This window comes from Podarcis raffonei, chromosome 18, assembly GCF_027172205.1.
Source record: "Podarcis raffonei isolate rPodRaf1 chromosome 18, rPodRaf1.pri, whole genome shotgun sequence".
Taxonomy (NCBI): Eukaryota; Metazoa; Chordata; class Lepidosauria; order Squamata; family Lacertidae; genus Podarcis; species Podarcis raffonei.
Genome location: NC_070619.1, coordinates 970,173 through 982,320, shown reverse-complemented (window position 1 = coordinate 982,320; position 12,148 = coordinate 970,173). Strand labels below are relative to the sequence as shown.

Sequence of the window (12,148 nt, the reverse complement as noted above, 5' to 3'; positions counted from 1 at the left end):
CAGGCAAGCAGGACCGTCTGAATGCAACAGCCATGGTCACGGGGGGAGCAGGGTTTCCTCTGGGGTAGCCCCTCAATTGGTGGAAGCCATCTTTATACAGATATAGATCCATCACTGATATAATAAGCAGAGCCTGCTGGATCAGGCCAGTGGCTTACTAGCAGTACATGTGAAAAGGATCGAGGGGTCTTGGTGGACCACAAGCTGAACATGAGTCAACAGCAAAAAAAGCTAACACTATTCTAGGCTGCATCAACAGAAGCCTAGTGTCCACATCAAGGGAAGTCACAGTGCCACTCTATTCTGCCTTGGTCAAGCAACACCTGGAATCCTGTTTCCAATTCTGGGCACCATGTTTTAAGAAGGATCTTGACAAGCTGGAAGGTGGGCAGAGGAGGGAGACCAAGATGATCAAGGGCCTGGCAGCCGGGCCTGATGAGGAACGGTTGAAGGAATTGGATCTGTTTAGCCTGGAAAAGAAGGGACGCGGGTGGCAATGTGGGTTAAACCACAGAGCCTAGGGCTTGCCGATCAGAAGGTCGGCGGTTCGAATCCCCACGATGGGGTGAGCTCCCGTTGCTCGGTCCCTGCTCCTGCCAAGTAGATAAATAGGTACCACTCCGGCGGGAAGGTAAACAGCGTTTCCGTGTGCTGCTCTGGTTCGCCAGAAGTGGCTTAGTCATGCTGGCCACATGACCCGGAAGCTGTATGCCAGCTCCCTTGGCCAATAAAGCAAGATGAGCGCTGCAACCCCAGAGTCGGCCACGACTGGACCTAATGGTCAGGGGTCCCTTTACCTTTACCTTTAGCCTGGAAAAGACGAAACTGAGAGGTGATATGATAGCCATCTTCAAATATATGAAGGGGTGTCTCCTACAGTTCTATGAGTCTATGACTAGTTAGTCTCTTTGCCACTAAAAATAAAATAAAACAGAGGCTCTGTGCAATGCCTCCATGGAGGAAAGCACCTCTGAGTTCAATAGGACCTACTCCTGAGTAAGCCTGCAGAAGGCTTCTTGTCTGCTCCCCTCCCTTCCACCACTTCCCAGGTGATTAAAAAAGCCTGGTTTCTTGCTGCATACAGTATTTAAATTTCTTTCCTTTCTCCAGGGCAATCTCCCCAAAGATGATAGATTGCATCTCTTATGCAAAAACGCAGAAGAAAGCCAAACAAAGGGTGCTGTCATTAGCCTGACAGAAGAAAGATTATGTTGCCTTTCTCATCTCCAAAGGTGTTCAGTGTTGCTGCCACATCATTCTGCAGGAAAAAAGAGGCGGGGGGGGGTTCTTGATTGCTGCATCAGGCAGAAGGACCACTTGGGGCCCGAATGAAGCTTCTGAAATTTGCAGCCCTGAAGTTCGGAAGCCCTGAAATTTGCAGAAATGCAGTTAAAATAGAAAACACCTCTAAACTTTTCTCTCTGTCTCTCAAAAACAAACAAAATCCCTCTGAACTGGACAGAGCAATTGTAATGTTTGCTTATGATGGATTTGGAGCAGGATTTGCTCCCAGAGCAAGAAATTTTGTGGGGTTTCCTTGAGTTATATATTTTTCCACATTATTTTTATTAATTTTCCAAATTATTACAAATCAAACCAAATTAATTTAATTTAATACAGTTGTTAAATTCCTTGTTGAGCATAAATCAAAAGCCTCCCCCCTTCTCCTCCCCTTCCTTTCCCAGCTGTTGTCAGGATTCTCAAGCTTCAAAGAAAACATTCAGATACCTTCAAAGAGCCAAGCCCAGTCCTTTCGGCAGCTGACTGATTACAGGCCATTAGCATATGGCAGTCCAGGAGCACCTCTTTATTAAGGCCAATTGTCCGAATTATGGAGGAACCAACCACAAATTATGCTGGACATGGAGGGACACACTCCCAGGTCGCACCCACTGTGCATTTCAAGTTGGCAGACACGGGCTTGAGCGGCACAGCAGGATGCAGTGAGCTCCTCAGAACCCACTAGGGAACACTGCCAGGATTTTTGCCTCATAAATCCTGGCTTTCCCCTGCCTGAACGGAGGGCAGCGAGGAGCCACCACCATTGAGTTTGTGACATGACCGGAAAGCCTCATTGATTTATATTTATTTATTGCATTCATATGTCTATTATTATTGCATTTGCATTTATAGCGCACCTTTCCTTTTCTAAGGAGCTCAAGGGTGACCCACGTGGTTCTCTCCCTCCTCATTTAATCGCCACAACAACCCAGCGAGGTTGGTTGGGCTGAAAGGCAGCAATCGGTCCCCAAGATCACATCCATCAGGAAGGATTCTGTCCTCTTGGGGAAAGTCACATTATTCTTTTCTTAATTTTATTAAGTATTATGTCCCCAAATGCCTTTGGCTTAATGTAAGATCCACCACATGTGATAAAATGACCCCTCACTGGCCTTACATTTCCAATACTTATTTGATACATTTTTGTAAATTTGAGCCAGCTTCTTTGGGGGTAAATACCATCTATAAAGGGACACAGGTGGTGCTGTGGGTTAAACCACAGAGCCTAGGACTTGCTGATCAGAAGGTTGGCGGTTTGAATCCCCGCGACGGGGTGAGCTCCCCCCGGCTCTTGCCAACCTAGCAGTTCGAAAACACGTCAAAGTGCAAGTAGATAAATAGGTCTCACTCCAGCAGGAAGGTAAACGGCGTTTCCGTGCGCTGCTCTGGTTCGCCAGAAGCGGCTTAGTTATGCTGGCCACATGACCCGGAAGCTGTACACCGGCTCCCTCGGCCAATAAAGCGAGATGAGCGCCGCAACCCCAGGGCCGGTCACGACTGGACCTAATGGTCAGGGGTCCTTTTACTTTTACCATCTATAAAGCATCTTGTAATAGGTTTTTTTAAGCCATAACACGCTATAAATTTCCTTCCTATTTTCCCAAGCTTTTCCTAGGCAGCCATATCTATATTATATACTTGGCTAACTTAACCATTGTTATTTTAAAATTTTCATTCTTCGTTTCCCATGCTAGCAGCAACTTTTACATTTCAGAAGTTCATTTCTCATCCTTTTCACCTAAACCTGTCTCAAAGCTGGAACTTTCCTCAGCAAATCCATTCTTTAAATCCCTTTTATCGATTTCATTTAACTGAGGATATTGGAACCACCAAGTTTTGCACTTCATCAAACTTTTTAAGCTTATGTTCATTCCTCTCTTCCAAACTGACTCCGAAAATCACCCTTCAAAGGTTACGACTGAAAACATTTGTGCTAATCTGGGCAAACTCATTCTTGTGTGACCCACTTCCATTATTCATCAGCCACCCAGAAATAATAATAATAATAATAATAATAATAATAATAATAATAATAATAATACCGGTAATTTTATTTTCACCCGCCTATCTGACTGGGTGGAAACCAAATGCTGGATTGTTCCAGCTTAATGGAGTTAGTTTGGGGAAAGTTTTACAAAAATTTTTTCCAAAAAAGCAAAAGAAACCCCAAAATGATTTCTCGCCCACGTATCTCTTCCCATATGTTTTCAGTGTGGGATTAAGGGCTCTTCCCCATAGGATTTTTCCAGGGGAGTCCCCAGGACAGTTTTCTGCATGTTCCTTCCTTCTTCAGTCTTCAGATTGATGTCTCTCCAAGCAAAGGCCTCCGTCTTATCCTTTCCACACTCTCTTTGTTTCCACAAAGCTAAGGATGCAAAAGCAAGCAGGGACTTTTGTCTGGAGATGTTGCCTTTCGCAGCCAACGCCCAAACGCCACCCCAGGGCGAAACCTGCAGGCAAAATGGGTAACTGGGTCAGGGCAAAGGGGTTCTTGCAAATGTGGAGCAGCTGGCAAGAGCCTCATCCTGCTTCATCCTGAGGCCACAGCAACTGATACGCTGACAGCAAGCGGGCAGTTCTCCAGAAGAAAATATCCCCCCCCCCAAAAAAAAACCCGGTGAGAAGTTCAGTGTCTATTTTCCGGCTTTGCTGCGTATGTTCATCTGGGAGGCAAATGAGCTTCTGCTCCCACAAGGAGAGTATGGCGCCTGGGCAGTGGCATAGCAGGGGTTGCCAGAACCTGGAGAAAGGAAATTATTCATAGATTCATAGAATGGTAGATCTGGAAGGGACCCCGAGGGTCATCTAGTCCAACCCCCTGCAATGAGGGGTTGCTGTGGTCTATGACATTCTCTCTGTCTCCAGTTGTGGCTCTCTGTCTGTGGGAATGCTCTCCCCAGGAAAGTTCACCTGGTGCCTTCATTACAGGTAAAAAGAAAAGGTAAAGGGCCCCGGACAGTTACGTCCAGTCAAAGGCGACTATGGGGTTGTGGCGCTCATCTCACTTTCAGGCCGAGGGAGCCGCCGTTTGTCCACAGACAGTTTTCCAGGTCATGTGGCCGGCAGGACTAAACCCCTTCTGGCACAACAGGACACTGATGGAAACCAGAGCGCACGGAAACGCCATTTACCTTCCCGCCGGAGTGGTTCCTATTCATCTATTGCACTTTGATGTGCTTTCAGACTGCTAGGTTGGCAGGAGCTGGGACCGAGCAACGGGAGCTCACCCTGTTGTGAGGATTTGAACCACCAACCTTCCAATCAGCAAGCCCAAGAGGCTCAGTGGTTTAGACGACAGGGCCACCCGCGTCCCTGTCTTCATTATACACCTTTAGGCGCCAGGCAAAACGGTTCCGTTTTAACCAGGCCTTTGGTTGATCTGATTGACATCCTCTGCCCTGTTTAAAATGTGGCTCTTTTTTGTGGGGGGGGTTACTGGGTTGTTTTTATTTTGATATACCTCTGGGTATAGGGCAGTATATAATTCAATAAATTAATAACAACAAACTGCTCCTCCCCTCGCCCTCCCTGACTCGACTGTGGTCCTCAGCATCTTCTCCGGCTGCAGCGGCAGGAAATGGCTCACAGGCCTCTGAAATTCTCTGAAAACAGGAAATGGGGTCAGGTGCTTTTCGACGTACCAGCAAATCTCATCTCCGCAACCAGACGTTAGGAGGTCGGCCTGCGCCATCTCTGAGCTCCCTCGAAGGAAGCTCAGCACCCAACCGGGCGCCCAGTGCTGGCCCCGGACTCTCCTGGGATCCTGGAAGGACTTTCCTATGAGAACTCCCAGAAAGGTAAGAGGAAGAGACACCAACCAAAGAGAGATGGCTTATGAAATGAATGGATTCTGCTGAAATGGTGAAACTGGCTGCAAAACAAATGGAAAACCACAGAATGGTAGAGTTGGAAGGGACCCCGAGGGTCATCTAGCCCAACCCCCTGCAATGCAGGAATTGCAGCCAAATCCTGGGTTTGTACAGGGTGCTGAGAGTTGCCAGGAGACCCCATTCCTCCTCACAGAGCTACTAGAGTGGCTGAGCAGCTAACACAACTCTCAGCGCCCTGAACAAACTACACTTCCCAGGATTCTCTGGAGGGAAGCCATGTAGGTCCTAAAGGATCTTCCCTCCGGTCCTAAAGGATCTTCACTGGCTCCCAGTACATTTCTGAGCTCAATTCAAAGTGTTGGTGCTGGCCCTAAATAGACTTGGCCCTGGATCCCTGAAGGAGCGTCTCCACCCCCATCGTCCATCCCGGACACTGAGGTCCAGCTCCGAGGGTCTTCTGGGGGTTCCCTCCCTGCAAGAAGTGAGGTTACAGGGAGGGCCTTCTCGGTGGTGGCACCCGCCCTGTGGAATGCCCTCCCTTCACATGTCAAGGAGATAAAGAACTACATAACTTTTAGAAGACATCTGAAGGCAGCCCCACATAGGGAAGTTTTTAATGTTCGATGTCTTACTGTGTTTTTATGATGTCAGAAGCCACCCAGAGTGGCTGGAGCAACCCATTCAGATGAGTGGGGTATAAGTAATACATTTATTATTATTATTAATATTATTATTTTATTATTTTGAGGCGCTTCTCTGTGTGCCCCCTCCATGAGAGAGTGGCAGCCCCAGAAGGAGCCTTTCCTACAGTGTCTCCCCTTGTGGAATGTGCTCCCCAGGGAAGCTCGCTTGGCACCAGTCAAAAATATTGTTCTGCAATCAGGCCTTGGGATCATCAACACTCTGTGTTTGTGGGCCGGAGGGGGGTAGTAGTTTGCTTTTGTTTTATTATGTGATCTATGTTCTCATTTTGCGATTTTATGAACCACTCTGATCTTCGGGTGCCTGGTGGTATTCAAATTTAATAACAAACAAGGCTAATCGGGTTCCCTTTCTCGGTATATTTTGCCCTTTTTCCAAGTCAAGCATCTGCTTCCAGTCTTAGCCCTTGGACAAAGCAGCAGAGATTTTATTTTTTTATTTCACTAATATTCACTTATTTACTGCTTAATCACAGAAAGGGCTTGTAAGTGATTTACAATGATAAAATAAAATAAATTCACAAATGTTGACACATAAATATCCTGAACTAAAACACACAGCAGAACAATCCTATTAGAAGGCCAAGATAAATCCATAGTTTAAAAAATGCAAGGAACCCCTCACCCCATAAAAGCCACACAGGAGGTAAAACTGAGACCCTTTTCAAGAGACGAAGGGAACGCCTGGGGGAGCCAAGACAGAGATGTTATGCTGCCCGTTCCTTATTACAATTGAGTAAAATCTTAGGGAGACTGCTGGTTCTTGCCAAGCTGCATCGTTCCTCGCTGGGATCCTGACCAAGTCATGGCATGCATTTGAAAAGCTGGCATTAATGACTGAAGTTCATCTGTTTCCCCAAATTAAGAGCTTGAAAGTGATTTTGAATAAATTGACTGCAAAAGTTTTGGGTTTTATTGTACTATCCTCCTCAGTGGGTCGTACAGACGGCTGTTCTGAATCATGCTTTCCATAGGGATGAGTTTATGGGAGCCGAAGAAAGTTTGGCGAAACACTGATTTCACTTCCCCCCTGCACAGGATCTGAGCTTGAATTGTGACTGAGAGCTGCGGGGGGGGGGGGTCAGCAATGCCTCCCGTCAAGGAAGAAGAAACCCCCTTGATCAGCAACAGAAGCAGCAACCTCTCCTTCTCCAAGACAGACGGCCTCCAGGTATATCTCTACCACCAGCTGAACGCGGCACAATCGGCCTCGGATTCAGCCGGCACCCTAAACTTCCCCCTAGGGGACTACACGGCGGAGGAGCTCTGCATCGCAGCGGCCAAAGCATGTGGTGAGTTTGAACACTTCTCAGCCGGAGCGTCACTTTCCGCCAGCTCTGGTGGGTGTCTCATTCGAAAACGCAGAGAGAGTCTCTCAGCCATCAGGAGACTATCTCCTAAGCAGCCCTTTTTTATTATTTTTTAGATTTATTAGATTCCACGTGAGCAACAGTAATATTACTCTCCCCTTTGGACATTTCCACACGCAGCAGTATCGAAATCTGCGGGGAAACACAGATTCAGAAACCCAGCCTTGCTAACACCTGCCTTCTTCTTTGCCAGGAATCCTCCCCGTCTGCCATTCCCTCTTTGCGCTGGCCAGAGAGGACCTCTCGGGGTGGTACGTGCCCAGTCATGTCTTTACCGTGGACGAGTCCTTCAGCCAAGTGCTCCTCTACCGGATCAGGTAGGGCACAGCGGTCGAAACTCAGCTATGCTAACTGACCCACCAGCGCTGGTGCCCTCCTGATGTTTCGGACTACAATTCCCATCATCCACCAACCCGTATTAAACTACAACTCCCATCAGCCACCAACCCGTATTAAACTACAACTCCCATCAGCCACCAACCCGTATTAAACTACAATTCCCATCATCCACCAACCCGTATTAAACTACAACTCCCATCAGCCACCAACCTGTATTAAACTACAACTCCCATCAGCCCTGGTGAAACACCTTCCCAACCTCCTCACAAAAGGGTCTTGTTTTCTCATGCAGGTTTTTCTTCCCCGACTGGTTTGGGTCCCAGAAATCGTTCCGCTGTGGGCTGGCCAGCGACCAAGTCAGTCCTGTGCTGGATTACCCAACCATAGACTACCTCTTCGCCCAGGTGAGTACAACTCCTTCTCCGAGATTTGGGGCGGGAGCAACAACTTGTAGGTCTGGAGATGACAAATTTGCAGCAACCCCTTTCCCCAAAGGCAAGGCCACTGGGAGTCCTGGGAAAGGGGCATGGAATTTATGGGGACCCTGGGAACGTTTCCTTCCCATGGACCCCTTGCTCCTCACAGTCCCGCAGCGATTTCCTCAGCGGCCGAGAGGAGATATCCCTGAGCATGGAGAACCAGGAGACCTGCCTGGGCCTTGCTGTGCTGGACATGCTGCGGATCTCCAAGGAGAGGAAGCGGAGCCTGGAGGAGACCTTCCGAAGTATCAGGTAAGGAGGAGAAGAAGCTCTCCCAGCAAGCAGGTCAGGGGAGGAGGGATCCATAGAAAGCGGAGGACTCTTTGGCCCCCTGTGGCCAAACCTGGAAGAGGCAAGAAGCTGCCTCCCTCTGAGCCAGACCATTAGAGCCGTGGAGTCGTAGGGTCATCTAGTCCAACCCCGCTAAAGCCAAGCTCTGCTGAAAGACCTCCATGAAGCTTCACCACCTCCTGAGGGCGACCCTTCCCCTGTGGAGCAGCTCTAAATGTCAGAAAGTTCTTCTTGATGTTGAGCTGGAATCTCCTTGGAACTTGAACCCATAGATTCAGGTCCTTCCCGCCAGAGTAGATATTTGAAGATGGCTCTCCTCTCTCCTCTCAAGTCTCCTCTTTCTCAGGCTAAACATCCCCAATTCCTTCAACCGTTCCTCATCAGGCTTCGTTTCTAGGCCCTTGATCATCTCGATCGCTCTCCTCTGCGCACCTTCCTGCTTGTCAATCCCCTTCTTAAACTGAGGTGCCCAGAACGGTACTCCAGGTAAGGTCTGACCAAGGCAGCAGAGAGTAATATGACTCCATAGGATCTGGACACTAGACTTCGAGAAAGACAAACCCCTTGAGCTGAAGCTGTGGCTTTGGGTGTGTGCTGCAAGAGCTCAGCTGCCAACCCAGCTCCTTCAGCCGTTCCTGGAGCATCTCCTCCAGTCAGCCCACCTGCCCCTCCCATCTTCCGTTGCAGCTACAAGTTGTGCCTCCCAGAGCAGATGCGGCTCCAGCTCCAGGCGCAGAACTTCGTCACCCGGAAGCGGATCCGGCGCCAGTTTGGGCAGTCGCTGCACAAGGTCAGCAGCCTGCAGACCGAAGTCCGCTTCCTCAAGCTGAAGTACCTCATGGAGCTGAAGGGCCTGCAGGGGGCCACCACTGAGGAGACCTTTGAGGCCTGGGTCCCTGCACAGGCAGCAACAGGATCTGCCTGGACCATCCACGTCTCCAGCGAAAAGGGGATCTTGACAAGTCACAGCGGCACCAAGGTGAGGTCAGGCTGCGTTGGGCACCCTCAGAGGCCATGTAGTCTGACCCCAGAGTCCAAACACGGTTCTCACAGCAACACCTTTCAAGACCCTGCCCCAACCCCCTTCCTAGGGCCTCCAGTGTTAGGCACACTCTACCTCCCAGCCTGATCCAAGAGGCACAGATTCCCCACACTCTTGCTGCTGGGCAAAGGGAGGCCCAGCTTGTAGCCTGTATGGCATAGTGGTTAGAGCGCTGCACTAGGACCCGGGAGAGCAGGGTTCGAATTCCTACTCAGTCATCCGGGGGACCTCTGGCCAATCGCTGGCTATTGGCCCTCCCTGCCTCGCAGGGGCATCATGGGGGCTCAATGAGGACTAGGCTTCCTCCCCCTCAACTCATTTAGTCCCCACATCAGCCCTGCGAGGTGGGATATGACCAGCCCTCAAACAAGCTTCAGGGATGAGTTGGGGGATTCGAACCCTAGGCTGCCCCAGGTTGTAGTCCAGTGCTCTAACCACTACACCATACTGTCTCTCATGTGCAGAGCCCACCTGTCTCCTCAAGGTGAGCGTAACTAGATATATCTCTCCTTTTCGGCGCATGTGCCCCCCCCCTGCAATCCTTGCAATCCTTCAGGGAACCCACCTGTTCTGCGACTTCCCCGAAATCGCCGACATCACTATCAAGCAACCCGTCCGTGAAGGTCAACCTGCGAAGAGCCGCCTGGTCAGCATGACGAAGACAGACAGCCGGGTGCTGGTAGGTGAACCACCATGTTGCTTTTACTCATCAAGGAATTAGAATCGTGACATTGGAGGGGACCCCCAAAGGTCATCCAGCCCAACCCCCTGCATCATGTTCACCATGGGCTCATTTGTGACAAGGAAGGGGTGAGCTTCCCTAGCATGTAGAAGGTCCTGGCATCTCTGGATAGGAGCGGGAATACTGCTGCCAGTCAGTGCAGACAATATTGAATTAGATGAACTCTGTACAAGGAAGCTTCATTTAGCCTTATATTCACATCATGAGGACTGCAGTCTTGCTTCCTTGTTAAGGAAAGGACCATCGCTGAATGCTAGAGCACTCGCTTGGCATGCAGAAGGTTCACCATTCCTTATTCCTAACTTATTCCCCCCAAAACATATTTTTAAGACCCCTCCCCTCATTTGCAAAAAATACATTTAATCCACAAAATGGTAACACCATTCTGTCTGGTGTCACCAGACAGAGAATTCCCAAGGCTGCCGCTGCCGTTCTGCCCCTGGCCAGTGCCTTTTGGAATGGCTTGCTTAGCCAAAGAAATGGCAAAATCGCAAATTTTATCCTGAAAAATTCAGCTGTGTGGCATTTCAGGAAGCACGAAAGACCCACCTTGGAAATGCCAACGTAGCTGAAATTTCCTGTTGTCTATCCATCCATTGAAGGGTGGACATGGTGATTTTGCCTCTTTTCCCGCAGGAGATGGAGTTTGGCAGCCTGGCAGATGCCTTGTCGTTTGTCTCCCTGGTTGACGGATACTTCCGCCTGACAGTCGATGCTCAACACTATTTCTGCAGGGAGGTGGCCCCCAAGAGGCTTCTAGAAGACCTGGAAAACCAGTGCCACGGACCCATCACGTGAGCCCCAGAGAAGCCCCAGAGTGGGGGGTGGTCATAGAGTCGTGGAATTTAACCCTCAGCAATGCAGGAACCTTTCACCCAAGGTGGGGCTCGAACCCACGACCCTGAGAGGAGGAGTTTTGTGCTGTAGCAACTGAGCCAGCTCAGCTTAGGCGGACTAGATTCCAAGCCCCACTAGCAGGTGGGACTCTGCACCAGCAGAAGGAGGAAGGATGGGACGTCAGGCAGGGCTGGGCTGGCGATGTCTTCAGATCGTCTCTGAGCCGCAGACTGCAAACCACATGACGCTCTTCCTTCCTCTGGGGGCGTCGTGAAAAAGCCTGCAGGCCTCGCCCAGAATTATGAAGTCTTCCAAAAGGCACCTCAAGACTCGGGGCCAAAATTGGGCAGGACCTGCTTTCGAATCAACTAGCAGGGCTATTGATAGAATTGTAGAATGGTAGGAGTCGGAAGGGGTCCCCACGGTCATCTAGTCCAGCCCCCTGCCCTGCCTTCCGAAACACCCTCTCCAGGCAATTTATCGCACTCATCATTTTATTTCTACGCTGCCTTTCTGCAGTTCAAACTGTGCTCAAGGCGCCTTACGAAATTCAAGTTACTCTTTCTTAAATTTGCTAGCTGCTCCTTCTTGCCCAGGGCAATCCAAAGCAAACTCCACATACAGACATTAAAACCAAGGAGGGGGGAAAATGCATTTTAAAAATCCCTCCCATGTCTCAAAAGCCACAGATAGTTAAAGGTTTTTACTCATAAGAATGTCGGAAGAGCCTGCAGGATCAGGCCACTTGCACCCCATTGCCCCAGTGGACAAATGCCCCACGCAACCTCGGGATCCAGGTAGTCTGCTTCTGGGCCTAGAAGCTCCCTAAGAGCCCCAGAAGAGCCAAAGGAATTATAGAATTAGAATTATAGAATTGGGCTTGATGATCAGAAGGTCGGCGGTTCGAATCCCCACGATGGAGTGAGCTCCTGTTGCTCTGTCCCTGCTCCTGCCAACCTAGCAGTTTGAAAGCACGTCAAAGTAGATAAATAGGTACCACTCCGGCAGGAAGGTAAACGGCGTTTCCGTGCGCTGCTCTGGTTCGCCAGAAGCGGCTTAGTCTTGCTGTCCACATGACCCGGAAGCTGTACGCCGGCTCCCTCGGCCAATAAAGTGAGATGAGCCCTGCAACCCCAGAGTCGGCCAGGGGTTCCCTTTACCTTTACCTTTACCTTTACCTTTAGAGTTGGAAGGGGCCCTGAGGATCCGCTAGTCCAGCCTCCTGCAGTCCAGAAA

The 12,148-nt window shown here is 49.7% G+C and overlaps 1 protein-coding gene across 4 annotated transcripts in view; it reads left to right on the top strand.

Annotated features, from left to right (window-relative positions):
- The first annotated feature begins 4,513 nt into the window (after window positions 1-4,513).
- JAK3 (Janus kinase 3) overlaps window positions 4,514-12,148 on the top strand; it is a 35,899-nt gene continuing 28,264 nt past the window's right edge. For 3 of the 4 annotated variants that reach the window (XM_053372445.1, XM_053372444.1, XM_053372441.1), the window contains exons 1-8: window positions 4,514-5,078; window positions 6,851-7,104; window positions 7,376-7,499; window positions 7,814-7,925; window positions 8,107-8,252; window positions 8,979-9,270; window positions 9,890-10,012; window positions 10,712-10,869. In XM_053372445.1, the coding sequence (XP_053228420.1) occupies window positions 6,900-7,104; window positions 7,376-7,499; window positions 7,814-7,925; window positions 8,107-8,252; window positions 8,979-9,270; window positions 9,890-10,012; window positions 10,712-10,869 (1,160 nt within the window). In that variant the 5' untranslated portion in view covers window positions 4,514-5,078; window positions 6,851-6,899. Of the gene's footprint in view, window positions 5,079-6,786; window positions 7,105-7,375; window positions 7,500-7,813; window positions 7,926-8,106; window positions 8,253-8,978; window positions 9,271-9,889; window positions 10,013-10,711; window positions 10,870-12,148 lie in introns of all 4 variants that reach the window. The other variant, XM_053372442.1, reaches the window with a different exon arrangement.